Source organism: Carcharhinus amblyrhynchos, chromosome 4 (assembly GCF_965287045.1).
Source record: "Carcharhinus amblyrhynchos chromosome 4, sCarAmb.v2.hapA, whole genome shotgun sequence".
In the NCBI taxonomy this organism is placed as follows: Eukaryota; Metazoa; Chordata; class Chondrichthyes; order Carcharhiniformes; family Carcharhinidae; genus Carcharhinus; species Carcharhinus amblyrhynchos.
Genome location: NC_137327.1, coordinates 127,611,629 through 127,632,621, shown reverse-complemented (window position 1 = coordinate 127,632,621; position 20,993 = coordinate 127,611,629). Strand labels below are relative to the sequence as shown.

At 42.8% G+C, this 20,993-nt stretch overlaps 1 protein-coding gene across 1 annotated transcript in view; it reads left to right on the top strand.

The window, feature by feature from the left end:
• The first annotated feature begins 1,558 nt into the window (after positions 1–1,558).
• The window catches only part of mtnr1c (melatonin receptor 1C), a 177,628-nt gene continuing 158,193 nt past the window's right edge, over positions 1,559–20,993 (top strand). Inside the window, exon 1 of the mRNA XM_080188263.1 lies at positions 1,559–1,733. Coding sequence (XP_080044389.1) covers positions 1,559–1,733 — 175 coding nt within the window. The remainder of the gene's footprint in view (positions 1,734–20,993) is intronic.

The following is a 20,993-nucleotide window of genomic DNA, read 5'->3' as shown; positions in this document are numbered from 1 at the left end:
TGCAAGCTTGCCTGCAACAACACAAGGCTGACCCCCCAGTGCAGTACTGAGGGAATGCTGCACTATTGGAGCAGACCACCCTTTGGATGAGACATAAAACTGAGACACCAGAATGTAAAAGATCCTATGGTACTATTTGGAAGAAGAGCAGGGGAGGAATCCCTGCTGTCCCAGCCAATATTTATCCCTCAATCAACATTGCAAAAATAAATGACCTTTTCTGGTCACTATTGCATTGCTCTTAGCGGAGGTTGCTGCACCAATTCATTACTGCGTTTCCTACATTGCAACAATAGTTACACTTCAAATGAAAAACTATATGGTTGACTGCAAAACTCTTTGGCATGTGCTGGTGTACAATGCTGTATAAAGTCAAGTCTTTCTTTGTTTTTAAACAAACACAACCAGGTCCCTTCATGATCTTCTGAATGCCAGTCCAAATCACGTGGTCACTATTTGCAGCACATTTCAGAATGAATAGTTTGGAAATGAATCTGAACTGTGCTCTCTCTGATCCACGCATATTTGATGTAAGGTTCGTGTTGTGAGAGTTGGGTGATTTTTTTTTGCATTTCCAGTCTGGGCAAAGGTACCTTCCCTGCCTTTGTGAGAATCCACCAGGCAAAATCCAATCACAGATCCAAAGGAAAGGTGGGTTTCTCACTAGGGAGAGGCAAGGTGGGCCGCTGAGGGTCTGGTAGTAAGATTGAGACATGATGTGGAGATGCCAGCATTGGACTGGGGCAAAAATCTCACAACACCAGGTTGAAGTCCAACAGGTTTATTTGGTAGTACTCAGAAAGCTTGTGCTACCAAATAAGCCTGTTGGACTTTAACCTGGGGTTGTGAGACTTCTTACTGTAAGACTGGGTGGCAGAGAGAAGGATCGATGGGGAGTTTTTTTTTGAGAAGGATTGCTCGCTGGGCGTTTTGAGTTTCAATGGTCTCACTGGATGGCGCTGTTTCTCTCTCTCCATCTCTCTGTCTCACACACTCTATCTATCCTCGGACTGGGAGAAGGGATGGAGGCAGAGGTTAACTTTATACACACACACACACACACACAGGTCTTCTGCCTTGAGTGCTGGTGCCTCCCCGGCTGACTCCTCTCAGTAGAAGGTGCACAGAAAGAGAGAGATGGCAGTGTGGAGCTCCCCTGAACACTGGGCAGTCAGGAACACATGCCAACCCCAGCAGGGATAAGAAATGACTCGCTGTAGAAGAAGCTACACTCCACACCTGCACATGTTGCCAGTCCGGCACAGCACCAGTCTCGCAGTTCCCAAATGGGCAGCCCCAGGGACAAGCACTCCGCCCTGCAGCATGGAACCAGGCAGGAGGCTGCTCTAAAGTTAACTTCTGTTGAGCAAGTTTGGAGCATGAAGGCGAGAGAGAGAGGGAGCTCACATAAAGAAAGCCTTTATGATCAAGGCAGCAGAAATCGATTCTTGTTGGAGACATCTGCTCTCTTGTGAATCTGTCTGCTGGTGGCCGAGGAAGGGAAGAGGTTGGGAGTTGGATGGTCTCCGCTTGGAAGGAGCAAGGGGTGAAGAAGGACATGTCGGATGATGGGAACTGCTCGGAGCTGGTGTCCTGGGAATCTGAGCAGACACCTTCTCCCGGGGTGACCACGGCACTGGCCACGGTGCTGATCTTCACCATCGTGGTGGACATTCTGGGGAATGTGCTGGTTATCATATCGGTGTTCAGGAATAGGAAACTCAGAAATCCTGGTAAGAAGCAGCCGGAGGAGAGGAGGTCTGTGTGTGTGTATGTGTGTATGTTGTGTCTATGTGGATATGTGTGTGTGTCTATATGTGTATGTATGTGTCTGTGTGTGTGTGTGCCTAAGTGTCTGCATGTCAGTGTGTGTCTTTGTGTTTGTGTCTATGTGTACGTCTATATGTGTGTGTATGTATGCGTCTGTATGCGTCTGTATGTCTATGTGTGTGTCTATGTGTATCTATGTATGTGTCTGTGTATCTGTGTGTTTGTCTATGTGTGTGTGTATGTGTGTGTGTATCTATGTGTGTCTATGTGTGTGTCTATGTACCTGTGTGTGTCTGTATGTGTCCAGGTGTGTGTGTCTATGTGTGTATGCGTGTCTATGTATATGTCTGTGTGTGTGCATGTGTGTGTGTGCATCTATGTGTGTCTATGTCTATGTGTGTGTGTCTGTGCATGTGTGTGTGTGTTCCTGCAAAAAAAACAAAGCCCACACTTTTTGATCACCTAGTCTTGAGTTGGTCTTTGTGCTGAGCTGTGTTAATGTCTTCACACCTGAGCAGGATGTTCTTCTTCTGCAGAGTGGGTGAGGGGTTACACAAGATTTTATCCACTTTAACATTGAATCAGACATAATGATTAATGGGAACAGTTATTTTATCACAGCGCTGCCTCTCATTGCTGGATCCAGCGATGTCAAATAAGAAGGTTGTGATTTTGTGAAATTAAGTTTACTTTGGTCAGTTTCTGTGTCCTCGCCTGGGAAGAAAATAACTATTTGCGTTTGGAAATACAACTGTTATTTCAGAAATACAACTGTTATTTTTAAACACCTGGGACATAGCCAGTTTCTGATGTGTGGATAATGAATTATATCACAATCCAGATCCACGTTTGTGCTTGAGGATAGTATCGCTGATCATCCCAGAAGGGATGATTAAAGAGATCAGGCTTACTTAAAGTTGAATTTGAAGAGAAACGTTGCTTAAACCAAAAAAATCCTTTCCTAATGCAGTGAGTAATTTGCATTGAAAAGTGCAAAGGAATTTTGTAAATGCAGATTAGAAGCTTAGAATTACAACTAAGATGATAACAAACCAACTAAACACAAAGCTAACTCATAAGGTATGTCAGCAGACAGTGATATTATTCAGATTCAGACAGGTTAGGTATTTTTTATGCAGAGGGTAGTGGATGTCTGGAATTCGCTGACTGAGTTGGTGGTGGAGGCAGACACCCTAAACTCATTTAAAAAAGTACCTGGATCTGCACTCTAAGTGGTGTAAACTGCAGGGCTATGGGCCAGGTTCAGGAAGATGGAATTAGAAAGGACACCTGGGTGTCCTTGGGCTGGCATGAACAAGATGGGCTGAATCGCCTCCATCTGTGCTGTAACTTTTCTATGGTTCTGTTGGGGCCTTTATCCCTGATTGCTGGAGCTTCCCCACAGCGCCAGGGACCTGAGTTTGATTCCCGGCTTTGGTTACTGTCCACATGAAGTCTGCAGGTTCTCCCCGTGTCTGCATAGGTTTCCTCCTTGTGCTCCGATTTCCTCCCGCAGTCCGAAAGACACCCTGGTTGGGTACATTGACCATGCTAAATTCTCCCTCAGTGTACCCGAAGAGGTGCCGGAGTGTGATGACTAGGGGATTTTCACAGTAACTCATTGCAGTGTTAATGTAAGCCTACTTGTGACACTAACAAATAAACTTAAAACTTAACACAAAGTTAGCCTACAGCTGGAGTTACCTGGGACAGTTCAGGGCAGCACGCCTTAAGGAAAGCTATATTGGTCTTGGAGCGAATCAATGTAGGTTTATCAGAATGATACGTGCTTCAAGTGTCAAACTACAAGGAGACATTAAACAAACTAAAGTCGTTGCCCCCGGTACTTAGAAGTTTAAGGGATGAGTTTTTGGTCAAAACTTACAAGTTATTAAGGGGAGGAAATAGAGGCAAACTATTTCTGTTGGTTGGAGAGTCTAGGACTGAATGTTCGACCTAAAAAAATACACCCTGCCCTTTCAAGAGTAAAATTAGGAAAAAAAAACGCGCATATAAATCGTTGTAGGAGTTTTAACCTCTCATCATCAAATGATACCAGATCCATTGTTAATTTTAAATGTGAGATTGGTATGTTTTTGTCAATAAAAGGTATTTATGAATACGGGACAAAGATGGGGATATGGAAATAGGTTGTGGATCAGCCATGATCTCAAAGACTGTCGGAACAGGCTCAAGGGGCAAAAATGTTCCATTTCTGTTACGATGTTCCAGCAGAAACCTATGGTTCACCACTAACCAATTTGATATAAAACAAGATATCAGAGGATAACCCAGATCAATCGCAAATGCGAGGAAAAACTGACCAGTACATAAACATGAAATTTGGTGTGCAGTTTCAGCAAAATCCTAACTACTAAAAGGACTGAGATAATTTAACTAACTAAATCATTGCATTATTTCATTCTTTGAAAAACTTAACTATGAAGCAATTATGGCGGATTAAAGTTATAAAAAGATCAAAGGGTTTCAGTTGATTGCAGTGGAACTGAATATCTGATGCTGTATATGAGGGTGATCCATCAAATAGCGTCCATTTGCACTACTACCCGAGATGAACTTCTGACCCAACTTTCCCCAAAGCATTTGAAAATAACTGGCTTGGAATGTAATTTAAACATCATAAACCCACGTATCACTGTCTGAATACAGTAAGAAGTCTCACAACACCAGATTAAAGTCCAACAGACTTATTTGGAATCATGAGCTTTCGGACCGTTGTTCCATCATCAGTGACTCCTTCATCAGGTAAGGAGCAGTGCTCCGAAAGCTCGCGATACCAAATAAACCTGTTGGACTTTAACCTGGTGTTGTGAGATTTCCTACTGTGGCCATCCCAGTCCAATGCTGCCATCTCCACATCATGAATGTCTGAATATGCAACGTACAGTAATGCAACTACAGGAACATAACAGGAATAATACGATTGCGGTGGTGCAGTGGTTAGCACTGCTGCCTCGCAGCGCCAGGGACCTGGGTTCGATACCAGCCTTGGGTCACCGTCTGTGTGGAGAAACACAGCTCACAGTCAAACAATTTAGTCAAGTCAAGTTCTGAAGGAGCAAGATATTTTATTTAACGTTCTTGCAAGACCGGGTGTCCAAAAAAATTAGGCACACCTTACATAGATTTGCAGCACATTTTATACTTTTTGGTTCTCTGGTTTCCTTCCATAGTCTGAAAGATGTGCTGGTTAGGTGTATTGGCCATGCTAAATTCTACCTCAGTATACCCGAAAGGTGCCAGAGTGTGTGAGATTTTCACAGTAATTTCATTGCAATGTGAGTCTTACTTGTGACTAATCAATGAACTTTAAAACTTTAACTAAATTCTCCCTCAGTATTCCTGAACAGGCGCTGGATTGTGGCGACTGGGGGATTTTCACAGTAACTTTATTGCAGTGTTAATGTAAGCTGACTTGCGACATTAATAAATAGATGGTAAACTTTAAAAGAACTCCAGGAATGTAACAGGAATAATGCAGTTCTTGTTAATAGAGGTGCAGTTAACTGTACAGTTAAGAGGAACAGTGGGTCACTTGTATTGTTGCAATTCTTCATTTATCCAGGTAGGATATGCATGTCAGAGTGAACAACCTAAATCTAAACATTTTCATTCTGGCACAGGCTTCCTGTTTCAGCTAGTTTCAGACTTAGTGAACTGCAAGATTAAGTTTAAGAATGTAGCAATGTTGCCAATTTTCAATGAGTATAAAATACTTCTAATGATACAAAGCTTGTGAGAGTCACTTTGTGAGTTAATTGCAATTTGGTTCTTGTTAACCATGTCAAAGGTTGCAGACAGGTCATCAGTGACGAGGAGGAATAATTACCCTTTGTTGCAGTCACTTACTGTAGTGGGGCATTTCTTTTAAAAAGGTGGCCAATGTCAAAAACTTAGACTCTATTCAAAAACTCACCAAAGGCAAAATCTCTCTTCAAAAGACATAATCAAAATTTATTTTAAACACAAAAATCGTTCAAGACAAACATACATTAGCATACAGCCGTTCTGAAGGATTCCTGAAGGGTTAGAGCACAGAATCTCCAAAGGTTTGAAGCACTCAGCCAAATTACTGAATGATTACACTTTCTGTTATCTTAAGATATGCCTCTTCATTAGCTTAAAATCAATTTCATTTCGTGCTTACATGTCAGGCCAGCTTTTGACAGAGTACCTTAGTCAATTGCAATATGCCACTCAGGGCAATTATATCATATTAGTCCATTTAATTCCGGACATCTTCCCATTTTGGTTAAAGGCACTCCTGGTTGCTATGTAACTATGGAAGCTTTCCACAGATGAACCTTCCCCACTGGCACATCACCAAGACAGAGAGATACATGATTTCTGGCCCCAAGAGATACACCATCTTATGTCTAGACAATGTATGCTGTTATAATGTTACAATATTTGTCCCAAAAACTTGAAACTTTTAACACTTACTTTTGCAGACTAATGGATTCCCAGTTCTAACCTTCTGACTTTACCATTATAATTTGTAGCATTTGCTCTTTTGACTGAGACGAACAATACATTTTATATATTAAAATACATTCAATACTTTGATATATATATCTTAAAATCATATTCATTTGTTTTAATACTGTTATTGCGTTCACATATGAGCAAACTGCCAACATTAACTTGTTATGAAGAATAATTTAACCCTTTCTAGCTATCCTAGTTACTGAATGACTACATCTGTCTGAATCTCACTAGCTGATTTAAAATTCCCTTCTACAATTCCCTCGCCTGGCCGATTGGCTAAGTCAACACCAGGCCGTCAAATAAACATAAATTTTAAAGTGTCTGATTGGTTTTTAATTTCTCCCCTCTCCTCTTTGATTATCTTAACTACCCCTATGTTGATTGTGTGTAATTGCATCAGAGTTTATTCTCATTTGATGCCAAAAATCAAAAAGTAATGTCATTTTATGTACGGCATTCAAAAGATGTCATCCAGAATCATAGAATCCTACAGTGCAGAAGGAGGCCATTCGGCCCATTGAGTCTGCACCAACCACAATCCCACACAGGCCCTATCCCTATAACCCCATGCATTTACCCTCGCTAGTCTCCCTGACGCTAAAGGGCAAGACTAAAGGCTATGTCTTTAAGTCGATGTTCCGATGTGTTGGAGACCTCGGTGGTACGGGTGTTATAGCCATTGTTTCCTTCTTCTCCTCGATTGATGCCATCTTTGCCATTGTTTTGGTTGCCATGGAACAATAATATTTGAACAGCTGTACAATCACAATGATCATCAAAATGAGGATTAAAAAGGTGTGTGATCCCCTGCACAATGCTCATTCCTAGTGATGCTATTCAGCCGTTTCCCCAGAGAAAATTGACCTGGTTGCTTAAGTTTCTCGACCTCTTTCTGAATATGTGTCGCCAGATTAGTTATGTTCTCCAAGGTGTCTGGTATGTAGATGCAACATTTTGGTCCAGTCAAAGCATATGTTCCACCCCCTAGCTGCTAGGATAAAATCTAATGTCATACGATTCTGTAGCACACTGTGCACATTGCAACCATCTCATCACTGATCTCTGCAAAGACTGTCGCAGTATCATTCACAACCTTTTCCAAAATTGAGGTAACGGCCTCTATTTCCATAGACAGTCTCATATGTGAATAAGGTGGGATCATTATCCCCAAGAAATGGTCCTATCCCACTAGGGCACCCCTTTCTCTCCTTTAGAAGTGGTTGATATGATAAATATATGGGATTACATATCCCAAGTAACATGATCCCTGCCAGCCAGAAGGCAACCACGGGTATGCTTTATTTCCACAAATCCAGTAAGTTCCATGGAGAATTGGATGTGTATTCTCGCCTTCAAAACAATATGGAATGTTACAAACTTGGCCATCTTTGGGTAGATCCAGACAAATTTTACTTGCTACATCTACTGACTATCTCCGCTTGCTGCTTCCTAAATCCACTCCATGGCCATTCTTATTCTCGATACACACTATTCCGTGGGCCTCCAAATCTGCTCCATTCAAAATAAAGCTGGGGGCTGGCTGTGTTAAAGACAGATCTATTCACGTGACCTGGTCCACCTGTGCAAGGCCCTAGTTCTATAAAAGTTTATTCTGTCACATTCCTTGATAAAACCGCTTAGTGTTGCCTGGTGATTCCTAAAAGACTGAGTAAGCTGATGGCACAACTATCAAGTTTGCCCATAATAAAGGTACTGGATGGAAAGGCATCCCTTCTTCTGCATGAATGAGGATGTATGTGCACATCCAATGCTAAGATATGTCAGCAGTCTTAGCACATGTGTATGCCATATACAGATAAGTATTAGTATGCATCCCTCAATGGACTGATTGTGTTAAACATAGTAAACTCAGTAATACAATGAAATAAGATGCAGTCATCTTGTCAATTCAATGGTGTCTCTGGACTGTTTGTTAACATTGAAAAAGATAAATATACTTTACAGAACCATGCTACAGTTTGGCCGCCTTTATCTTCAAATGTTCTAGCTTAACTCAGTATTGTGGCTTGATTTCTTTGGTTGTCAATCTTCTTTCTTTTAATAAGAGCATAAGAACATAAAAACTAGGAGCAGGAGTAGGCCACCTGGCCCCTCGAGCCTGCTCTGCCAATCAGTAAGATCATGGCTGATGTTTCCATGGTGTCAGCTCCACTTACCTGCCCGGTCACCATAACCCTTAATTCCTTTACAGTTCAAAGATTTATCTATCCTTACTTTGAAAACATTCAGTGAGGTAGCCTCAACTGCTTCACTGGGCAGGGAATTTCATAACCCTTTGGGTGAAGAAGTTCTTCCTCAACTCAGTCCTAAACTTGCTCCCCCTTATTTTGAGGCCATGCCCCTGGTTCTGGTTTCACCCACCAGTGGGAACAACCTCTCTGCTTCTATCTTATCTATTCCCTTCATAATTTTATATTTTTCTATAAAATCTGCTGTAATTCTTCTCAATTATTGATGTCTTGATCAGCTTTGCACCCAGTATCCTGTAATAATAAACAGAGAGGTCCTGAGGTCTTAAAATTAGTAACATGATAGCTTAATGATTCACATTTTAGTCTCATACTTAATCTCATTTCAATATCATGATTTTGGCTAACCTAACAATTTTGTCTGTAACAAAAACAGAAAATGCTGAAAAATCTCAGTCATTCTGACAGCATTTGTGGAGAGAAAGAGCCAACGTTTCGAGTTGAGGTGACCCTTCGTCAGAGCTGCTCTTCCAGCTCTGATTTGTTTCAGATTCCAGCATCTGCCTATATCTTAATTTTGTCTGTAAATCCAATTAACCCTTTCATCAGTTCTGTGGCTATTGGAGCCATTTAATTTTGAATTCTGCAAGGTTATTCATTGACTGGAACATTTTTAGTACAGTTGGCTTGCCCACTAGGGTACGGTTTCAACTCTGTCTAGTGTCTCCATCTGGAACCACATTTCTCATCAGTAAGGGCACATGTCTGTCCTGTCACAACTACACTAAAGCTTACCTAATCCTTTCTTGTCTATCATTAGATAAAAACATATTACTGCGGATGCTGTTAATCTGAAACCAAAAGAGAAAGTGTTGGAAAATCTCAGCAGGTCTGGCAACATCTGTAATGAGAGAAAAGAACTGATGTTTCAAGTCCAGATGATCCTTTGTCAAAGCTTTTTTCTCTTTTGGGTTCTTGTCTGTCATTAATTGTACTGGTATTTCGTCTCTAGGTGTAGGTAATTTTGGAGTGTTTTCCTCTGCCAACTTCATCCAATCTTTGTGTTGCTGCTGAGTAATTATCTGCTTCTTAAGAGAATGCAAATGGTCTACCAGGTCTCTCATGCACTGAAATACTGTCTCTCTTCTAATTTCAAGCTCCCCATCACCCATCATCACATCTTCTGGGAGGGCCATTGCCTTACCAGTCATCAATTTGAACTGAGTTAAACCTGTTCCTTGAAATGAGGTGGCTCTCTGTCACAGCAATTTTGCAGGCAAGGCCTGGATCCAATTGTTTCCTTCATTCAGAATAGCATTAGCTGAACTATTTTTGAGTGTTCTGTTCATACGTTCTATCATTCCTGAACTCTGCAGGTGATAAGGTACGTGACATTTCTGTTTTATCCCCAACATTCCGCAGACTTCTCTCAAAACTCTCCCAGTGAAATGAGTTGCTTGATCTGAATCTAACTGTAGGGGCATTCCCCACTTAGGTATTGTCTCATTTGCCAATATTAAAACTATGGTTTTTGCTGTGGCATCCTTACTTGGAAATGCTTTCACCCATCTAGTGAACGTAAACTTTATTTATTAGTGTCTCAAGTAGGCTTACATTGACAGTGCAATGAAGTTACTGTGAAAATCCCCTAGTCGCCACATTCCAGCGCCTGTTTGGTACACTGAGGGAGAATTTAGCAGGGCCAATCCACCTAACCAGCACATATTTCAGACGGTGGGAGGAAACCAGAGCATTCCGAGGACACCCATGCAGACACAAGGAGAATGTACAGACACTGCACAGACAGTGACCCAAGCCAGGAATTGAACCTGGGTCCCTGGCGCTGTGAGGCAGCAATGCTAACCACTGTGCCACCCACTAATTGGTCAATAATAACTAGGCAATAGCTCTTCTCTCTCATTCCTGGCAATTGTCCTGTGAAATCCATCTGCAAATTTTCCCATATTCCCTTAGGTCTTGGTTGACTACCCATCTTCACCTTACAGTGATGTCCTGGTTCTACTTGGGCACACTGATTTTAGCTATCATTTCTCCCAATCCCTTCATCACCAACAGTTTCCAATTAAATTGGTCACCTTGTATCTAACTGCTATTCCATAATATATTTTTAGTAAGGTCTGCTGTATTGCCTCTGCAGCTATTATTTTCCTCTCTCTCCTCCATAATCCATCTCATCCTTTTTGCCGTCCTAGTCTTTTCCACCCTTGTTTCTCCTCCTTTGGATCCTGCACTTGTACTTGTCTCACGTCAATGTCTGAACTCTCCCTTGCTTGTGTTGCTGCCACACCTACTACTTATGATCCTTTCAAATTTTGCTCTGGCTTACCTGCTTTACTGTTCTCTTCTTGAGCTTTGCTTGTAATCTTCTTGTGGGCCTGTATTTTGAAAACTGCTGCTTCTGAAGGAATCTGAGCTGCTTTTCTGATCTTTATCAGGTTTTCATGTTGTATGCGTCTCTCACTTGAGATAACAAAACCTTGCCTATTCCAGGCTATAATGTAATTGTGAATTACTTCAAAAGCGTATCTGCTGTTTGTGTGACTGTTAACATGTTTTCCTGCATTCCATTCTAAAGCTATCAGTTCGGTTACCTCTGCTGACTTGCTTCCTGGAATCTGTCCTTCTGCGATCACTGTTCCTTCTTCATTAATTACCACTGCCCATGTGATGTGGGGTGTGTCACAGATGTGTTTCCTGGCCCCCATCCACATCTGGGTTAATCACTCTCTTACCTGTGAGTAATTTCTCCTATTAGCCTTAGCATGTTTCTTCATTGACATCTGTAACACATTCATATTCGGTTCCTGGTACTGTTAACCCACCCTGTTGGATTTTCCCTTATATCTCTACTGATTTCTACATAATTGTCTCCTGGTAGATTTGCCTCTCATCTTGAGTCTCTTCCATCTGAAGCCCCTTTCAGTTTTCCTACTTCGAGAAGCTGCACTATTGTGTTGGTTTGTGAAGAATTCTTTTTTTCCATTAAAGTAAGTGGTTCAGAAATGCTTATGGCCATGATGCGTAGGCTAAGGCCCTCACACATCGATGCGTACCCCTAGAACTGAGTCTAATTGTGCTGAGTAATACCTCAATCTATCTCCATGTCTTTGTGTTTCTACTGCAGCTTGCATTCCATCATTTTCCTCAAAGAAAATGTGAAAAGGTTTGATGAGACCTGGTAATCCTAAAGCTGGGGCCCTGACCATGGCCAATTTTAAATCATTCAAGGCCTGATTCTCTTTCTCTCCCCATTCTACTCTATCTCTCAGCTGGTCCTCCTTCCTTAATGGATTTTTGAAAGGGTTTTACAAGCTCTGCATAATCTTCCACAAAATACCTGAAAATGTTAAACAGCCCTCACACTTGTCTTGGTTCCTTCACAGTAAATAGTCTTGGCATGTTTTCTTTCGATCCCCTCATCTTATGTTCTCATGGATGTTGAAAATGGGTCACTGGGTATCCTGTTTGAAAAAAAAACATAGAATCCATAAGGAGGCCATTCAGCCCATCAAGTCTGCACTGATCACAATCCCAACCAGGCCTTATCCCCATAACCCCACACATTTACCCTGCTAAGTCCCCTAACACGAGGGTCAATTTAGTATGGCCAGTCCACCTAACCTGCACATCTTTGGACTGTGGAAAGAAGCCAGAGTGCCTGGAGGAAACCCACGCAGACACAGGGAGAATGTGCAGGCTGTGCTCAGACAGTGACCTGAGGCTGGAATTGAACCCAGGTCCTTAGTGCTGTAAAACAGCAGTGCTAATAGCTGTGCCTCAGTGCCACCAGCGTGATGTTCTGTTTATAGCGCACATTTTGTTGAAGGCATTATGACAATGAAGATCTCCTGACTCAGATGACATAGCCAGCATAAGAAGGAAGAGTTTAGTATTGCCTGATACATTTCAAGTCATGTGCAGTTTAAGAAGGGAAAAAGTTAGAAGGTTATAATTAAATGTACTGTAAATCCTGTTTTGATTGAGACTGTAACAGCATGTTTTGCAGCTTGCCTAGTCAATGTGCCATGAGGGACAACCATTTTGTAAAAGAGGGTAACTGAAATAAAAAAGTTTGAAACCCACTGCGTTAGTGAACCAGATGGGTTTTTAAACTGATGATCATTACTTGTCACTGTCACTTTAGATTCATTCATTGAATTTAAATTCCAGTGGTAGTCATGGTAGGATTTGAACCTGTTTTCCTCAAAACTTCAGCCTGGGCTTTGGGATCACTAGCCCACTGACATTACCACTATGTCATCATCTGCCTCACCATTCCATTGCTGCAACTGCGATATACCTCCTGCCTGTGGTATAGCAACAAAGATAATGGTGGACCAAGCAGAGTGCACGCTATGGACACATGGCTTAGTACATCCTAGGTGGCACAGAAGATTACACCATGGAAAGTAAAGGCTGAATTTGATTTGATTTATTATTGTCACATATATTAACATACAGTGAAAAGTATTGTTTCTTGTGCACTATACAGACAAAGCGTACTGTTCACCGAGAAGAAAATGAGAGAATGCAGAATTTAGTGTTACCGTCATTGCTAGGGTGTAGAAAAAGATCAACTTAATGTGAAGTAGGTCCATTTAAAAGTCTGACAGCAGCAGGGAAGAAACTTTTCTTGAGTCAGTTGGTACGTGATCTCAAAGTTTTGTATCTTTTTCCTGACAGAAGAAGGTGAAAGAGGGAATGTCTGGGGTGCGTGGGATCCTTAATTATGCTGGCTGCTTTGCTGAGACAGTGGGAAGTGTAGACAGAGTCAATGGATGAGAGGTTGGTTTGTGCGATGGATTGGGCTACATTCGTGACTTTTTGTAGTTCCTTGCGGTCTTGGGCAGAGCAGGAGCCCATACCAAGCTATGATACATCCAGAAAGAATGCTTTCTATGGTGCATCTGTAAAAATTGGTGAGAGTCGTAACTGACATGCCAAATTTCCTTAGTCTTCTGAGAAAGTAAAGGCGTTGGTGGGCTTTCTTAACTATAGCATCTGCAGTTATTTCTGTGAGGGCAATAGAATGCTGTAATTTGTTGCTCATTCCCCCCCACATACCTACATAACCTGGACCTATCTTTCTTCCAACCTCTCCCTGATATTAGACCAGTTCCAAGCCATTGAGCTGTATTGAGGGCACCACTGAGGGTATGCAGCCTGTCCCATATATGTTATTATGGCTCATCCCTTGGAAATGGGCTGGGTTCCCCCTGGCAGTTGTTGAAATCAGTTAGCTATTTTCTAAATTGCTGTTTGTTTGCGATGAAACCTTTCTTCAATAAATTGCTCAACTGTATGACTGTGGAATTATGATATCCCAGATAATAAATCTTAATGCCACATTCTGCCCGCAAGACTTGTGTATGTATGTATGATAAAATATTATTAAAATACAGTGCAATGTGGATAACTTTTATTTCAACATCACAATTTTAGTCACTCAAAGGCTGCCCCTGCAGGTAAGTATCATCCTCACTTAAACTAACTTATGCTTTTAGAAATTGCAGCCTTACAAGAGAAAATATGAAAGCTTAATCATAGAATCCCTACAGTGCAGAAGGAGGCCATTTGGCCCATCAAGGCTGCACTGACTCTACGAAAGAATATATTACCCAGGCCTTATCCCAGTGACTCCAAGTATTTACATGGCTAATCCCCTTAACCCACACACCTTGAGAAGCTAAGGAGCAATTTAGCATGGATAACCCACTGAATCTGCACATCTTTGGGCTGTGGGAGGAAACAGGAGCACCTGGAGGAAACCCATGCAGACATGTGGAGAATGTGCAAACTCCACATGGATATCAAGGCTAGAATTGAACCTGGGTCCCTAGTGCTATGAGGCAGAAGTGCTAACCACTGTACTACCTTCAGCACTCAGTAGTCTGCTTTATTTAAATCTTGATGTGGAGATGCCGGTGTTGGACTGGGGTAAACGCAGTAAGAAGTCTGACAACACCAGGTTCAAGTCCAACCGATTTATTTGATAGCTTGTGAGTTTACTATCCAATAAATCGGTTGGACTTAAACCTGGTGTTGTCAGACTTCTTACTTATTTAAATCTTTCCACTCTTCCACTCTTGTATACACACAATTTCTTGTGCGTGCAGTGTTTTTCATTTGTAATATTTTGTTGCCTGCTAGTAAACTCAGCAATACTCTAAGAACTGCTGTACGCTATTAAATGTTCAACGCTTTCACATTCTAAGGCTGAAATGGGGGCTAGCAGCGGAAATGTGTGGAGTTAAGGGTATAGGGCCTGGTGGGATTGCTGTTGGTGTAGGCTTAATGGACCGAATGGCCTCCTTCTTCTGTAGGGGGAAACTGGAGCAATCTGGATGGGCCAAACTGTAGGGATTCCAAGAATTCTCTGACCTTGCCCGCGACTGGGATTCTCCAGCCCTGCTGCTGTGAATGGAGATTTGGCTGCGTGCCAAATTCTCTGTTCTTGCTGGCAGTGGTGACAGGGTGTGCAAGATTGGAGAATTCAGGCCTCAGTCTTTGTGGTGTTTCATCACTTTGCACATGCACTGGGTGCAGAAATGTAAAATTTTCAGAGGTATGAAAGTAAATGGGTGGGATTTTCCATCTGTGCTTACCCCAAAACCGGAAAATTCTGCCTGAGGACCTTTGCATGGTCCACCAGCACCACCCCCCGCTCCACCCCCACCACCCGCTATGATTCTCATGGTGAGCGGGGTGGGAAAATTCTGGTCAATGTTTCTACAGCTTGGAATCAATTTTTGTTTTTCAATTTCTAGTCACCTGCAACGTTTACATTCCATAGCAAAAGAGATAAAGATCTTGAAAGCAGAGGGAAAGTAGATATCCCAAAGCTTCCTAATGTCAACAGTAAAATGTCCCACAATGCCAGGTTAAAGTCTAACAGGTTTATTTTGTAGCACTGGAATGGCAAAGTCTCTCAGTGTAAGTCTGTGTTATCGGTTGACCTGAGTGGGTTTGTGATCTGTAGTCCTTTTGGTATCTTGCCTGCTTTCTTGCAGCTCTGTAGAAACTTGATGTCTGTGTCGATATGTGCGATCTTCTTGGAGACCTTCTCCACTTTGAGCTGGCAGTTTGTGGTGTCGATGGTCCAACGCTGGCATGTCCACATCCTAAAGTCAATGAAGGGCTTTCAAAGGCTCGGTTGTCGAAATGAGGCAGCCAATTTGTATGTAGCAAACTCCCATGAGGTGAGAATGACCCTGAGATGAAGCTTGGTTGAGGGATGAATATTGGTCGAGGCGCAGGGGGACAATGTCCCTGCTCAACGTTGGCATCACGCGACCTTTCGCATCTACCTGAGCAGGTAGACGGGATCTTGTTTTGGTTAGTGCTGTCAAAAGGTGGCACTTTTAGTGGGTCGGCAGTCTCTTTGAAGCGGTGCACTCCATTGCCAGGCTTGGATTATGGACTCAAGGCAGGATTTGAACCCACAGCCTTCTGACTCAGAGTGCGACCAACTAAGTGAATGTTGACACCCGGTTTGAAGCTGGCAGATGAGTTTGTTCTGCTTGACCATGCAGCCTGAGCTCATGTCTGTAAAGATTTATCAAAGCTAAACTGGTTCAACGTTTGAACAACTAGACCAACATTTTCATGAGTATTAGCAATGAGGATGGAAACATTCAGGATAGAAATCTTATTCTATTTCCATTTACTGTTACAAAAATAAATTGCTATTTTAACTGATTATCTCATTGAAGGATTTAGTGTCACTTTAACTGGAAATTGGTGTTCAGCTTAAACATAATAATAAAATTCTGCATGCGTACCTCCTTGTCCCCTTTAAGAACATAAGAACATAAGAAATAGGAGCAGGAGTAGGCCATCTAGCCCTTCGAGCCTGCCCCGCCATTCAATAAGATCATGGCTGATCTGTCGTGGCTCAGTTCCACTTTCCCGCCCTCTCCCCATAACCCTTAATCCCTTCTCTTATCAAAAACCCATCAACCCGCTTCTTAAAAATATTTAGCGAGGCAGCCTCCACCACTTCAACGGGCAGAGAATTCCAGAGATTCACCACCCTTTGAGTGAAGAAGTTCCTCCTCAACTCCGTTCTAAACCGCCTCCCCTTTATCTTGAGGCTGTGCCCCCTAGTCCTACTGTGAGGACATTTAGTGTAAACCTTACATGTCAAGATATGAAAGGGAACAGGTAGGGTTGATGGGAAGATTCAGTTTCCACAGAGCAAAATTAAACTTCATTCACAGGATGTGGGCCTCGCTGGCTAGACCAGTGTTTATTGCCCACCCTTAATTGCCCTTGAGAAGGTTGTGGAGAGCTGCCTTCATGAACCATTGCATATGGTGTAGGTACATCTGCAGTTCTGTTAGGGAGAGGGTTCCAGGATTTAGACCCAGCGACAGTGAAGGATTGGTGATATGTTTCCAAATGAGGATGGTGAGTATCTTGGAGGGGACCTTGCAGGTGGTGGTGTTTTCATGTATCTGCTGCCCTTGTCCTTCTTTGGTCGTGGGTTTGGAATGTGCAGCCTAAGGACCCTTGGTGAGTTCCTGCAGGGCGTCTTGTAGCTGGTACACAGTGCTGCTGCTAAGCATCAGTGGCGGAGGGAATGAATGTTTGTGGATGGGTGACCCATCAAACAGCTGCTTTGTCCTGTATGGTGTTGAGCCTCTTGAGTGTTGGAGCTGCAGTCATCTTGGCAAGTGGAGAGTATTCCATCACATTCCTGACTTGTGCCAGGTAGATGGTGGACAGGCTTTAGAGAGTCTGGAGAATGCCAAACATTTTAGGAGTAACATTGAGAAGCACTTCTTTGTGCAAAGGTCGGTAAAAGTTTAAAATTCTGTTCTGCACATTGTCATTTATGCAACAATATTAATTTATTTATATAGAACCTTTAACATAATGAAGCAGGCCAAAGCATAGCAAGGTTACGAAACCATTTATGAGCCATGTAAGGAGCTAAAGGCTTGGATCTTCTGCCAAGTGGCAATCACCTTACTTCTCCGAGCCTCCTGCAGCTTCTACAGACACATGGAGCAGATCATCTATCAGAGAGATCCATCCCAGTGGATTAGTGTCGGGGAAACTTGGTGAAGATGAGTGAGTGGGTGAGTGAATGAATGGGTAGGGTGCAGAAAGTGAGGGGATGAGGTGGTGGGGGATGGGGGGTGCGGGAGGGTAGGGGGGCAGATTGGTGAGGTGTGGCAGATGGGTTGGTTGGCAAGGAAGGTAGGGTGGCAGATGAGTGAGATGGTAAGTGGGTGGGGGTAGCTGGATTGGACTGGGAGAGGCAGTCAGGTGATTGGGAAGGGTAGCTGGGTCAGGTCAGTGGGTAGTCAGCAGGTTGGAGGGCAGCCATGGGTCAGGAAGGGTGGAGTGGAGCTGATGGAGATATTCAGATCTGACTGTATTGTTGAACAGGCTCAAATAGCTGTAGCACTATATGAGCAAATGGCCAAGAGTTAAGGTCAAAAACAACTTGATAAAAAAGAAAGATGAAAAATAAACAGTATATTTTTCTAAACAGCAGGGCTACAGTCAGTCCCCACAGATTAGCCAGGGAGGTGAGGAGTTCCCTGCAGTATTGGAGGGTGGAGGTATTAATGATAACTGGTCCACCCTAGTATAAACTAGAGGTGTGGCGTTTGCACATTCTCCCCGTGTCTGCATTGCTTTCCTCTGGGTGCTGCAGTTTCCTCCCACAGTCTAAAGATGTGTAAGATAGGTGGATTTGCTGTGGTAAATGCATGGGATTACTGGGGTAGGGTGGAGGGGAGGGCTTGGGTGAGATGCTCTTTTGGAGAGTTGGTGCAGATTCAATGGGCCGAGTGCCCTCTTTCTGCATTGTAGGGAGTCTTTGACTCAATGTAGGTAAAAACATATCAAATTTTAGAATCATTTAGCACACAAGGAAGCTATTCAGTTCTTCACATCTGTGCGAATTCTTTCGTAGATCTGTTTAATTATTTTAGATCACTGGTATCTCCACATAACTGTGTAAATGTTTCCCTTCAGGGATTATCCAGTTCTCCTTTGAATGTTACTATTGAAACTTCTATTGTCCTTGGAGGCAAAGCATTCCGGACCACAATAACTCACTGTCTTTGCCAATCATCTTAAATCCGTGTCCTGTGGTTCAGACAAATTTGCGATTTCCTTTCAGCATATTAAAGTTACTGTCACAAATTAAATTACATAGTTGTGGAGGACAAGTTGTGTTCTGTTTTTGAGTTATTTTTACTGCATATAGTAAATATTTCTATGATTTAATTGTTCTACACATTCAGATGACCCGAGTTGCATAACGTTCATTATTGAGCTAGTACACTCCCAAGAACTCCAAAGCTGGTCTCTTAGAACCATAAGATAACCATAACTGAGATACCATAAGATATCCATAGGATCCCTACAGTGCAGGAGGAGGCCATCGACTGATCAAGTCTGCACTAACTCTCTGAAAGAGCGTCTTATCCAGGCCCATCTCCTGCCCTACCCCAATAAACCCACACATTTTACCATGGCTAATTACCTATCCTACATACCTTGGGGAACTAAGGGGAAACGTACCATGGTCAATCCACCTAACCTACACATCTTTCATCTGTGGACTGTGGGGGGAAACCGGAGCACCTGGAAGAAACCCACACAGATATGGGGAGAATGTGCACATTCCGCACAATCAGTTGCCCGAGGCCAGAATCAAACCAGGGTCCCTGGTGCTGTGAGGCAAGAGTGCTAACCACTGTTCCACTCTTATGCATCCCTCATTTCCTTTAACTTTTTAAAACAAAAACTTTTATGGGGTGTGGGCGTCACTGGCGAGGCCAGCATTCATTGCCCATCTCCAATTGCCCTCGGGAAGATGGTGGTGAGTTATTTTCTTGAATCGCTGCAGTCCGTGTTCTGTAGGTTGGCCCACAATGATGTTGGGGAGGGAAATCCAGGATTTTGACCCAGCAACAGTGAAGGAATGCTGACATATTTCCAATTTAGGATGGTGAATGACTTGGAGGAGAGCATCCGGGTGGTGGTGTTCACAGGTATTTGCTGATTTTGTCCTTTATGGTAGTGGTCGTGGGTTTGAAAGGTGCTGCCTAAGGAGCTTAGGTGAGTCCCTACAGTGGATGGTACACATTGCTGTCGCTGTTTGCAGTGGTGTAGAGAATGAAGGTTTGTGGAAGGGGTGCCAACTGAACAGGCTGCTTTGTCTGAATGATGTCAAGTTTCATGAGTGTGGTTGGAGCCACCCTCATCCAGGCAAATAAAGAGTATTCCATTACACTCCTGACTTGTGCCTTGTAGACGATGGACAGGATCTGTGGCGTTAGGAGGGGAATTATTCGCCGCAGGATTCTCAGCTTCTGGCCTGCCCTTGTATCTGCATTATTTATATGACTGGCCAAATCCACTTTCTGGTCAATGGTAACTGCCATGATGTTGATTGTGGGGGATTCAGCAGTGGTAATGCCACTGAATGTCAAGGAGCGATGGTTAGATCCTCTCTTGTTGAAGATGGTCATTGCCTGGCCCCTGTGTGGTATAAATGCTCCTTACCACTTATCAGCCCAAGCCTGGATATTGTCCAGGTCTTTGCTCTTTCTGATTGGGAGTCAGTGACTAGTGGGGTTCCATAGGGATCTGTGCTATGATCCCTACATTCACATTATATACTATTGATTTGGAAGAGGGAGCTGAATGTATTATCTCCAAATTTGCAAATTATACAAAATTGGATGGGAGAGTGAGCCGTAAGGAGGATGCAAAGATGCTTTAGTGTGATTTGGACAGGCTGAGTCTGTGGCCATCTGCATGGCAGATGCAGTACAATGTGGACAAATGTGAGATTATCCACTTTGGTAGCAATAATAGGAAGACAGATGATTACTTCAATGGGTAGATTGAGAGAGGTGAATATCAGCAAGACCTTGGTGACCTCATGCATCAGTCGCTGAAAGTAAGTGCGTAGGGACAGAGGCAGTAAAAAAGGCAAATGGTATGTTGGTATGTAGCAAGAGAATATTTATTGTGTAGAGCATTGGTGAAGCCTTACCTGGAACACTTGGTTAATTACACTTCCTTCTTTCTGGTGTCCTTATCTGAGGAAGGATGTCCTTCCTGTACAGAGAGTACAGCAAAGGTTTACCAAGTTGATTGCTGGGATGGCAGGTCTGTCATATGAGGAGAGGTTAAATTGGTTAGGATTATTTTCATTGGAGTTTAGAAAAGTGAGAGAGAATCTCATAGAAACACATCAAATTTTAACAAGGTTAGACAGGATAGATTCAGAAAGAATGTTCCCACTGGTAAGGGACTAGGGGGTCATTGAACTGAGATGAGGAGAAATTTTGTCACCTAGAGGATGGTGAATGTGTGAAATTCACTGCCGCAGAATGTAACTGTGGCCAAAACATTGCCTGATTTTACTGATGATCAAGTGTAATTAACCAAGTTGGATTTGTCCCGTGTCTTGTGTACAGGACATACCTGGCCAATGCAGTTGACTCTTAA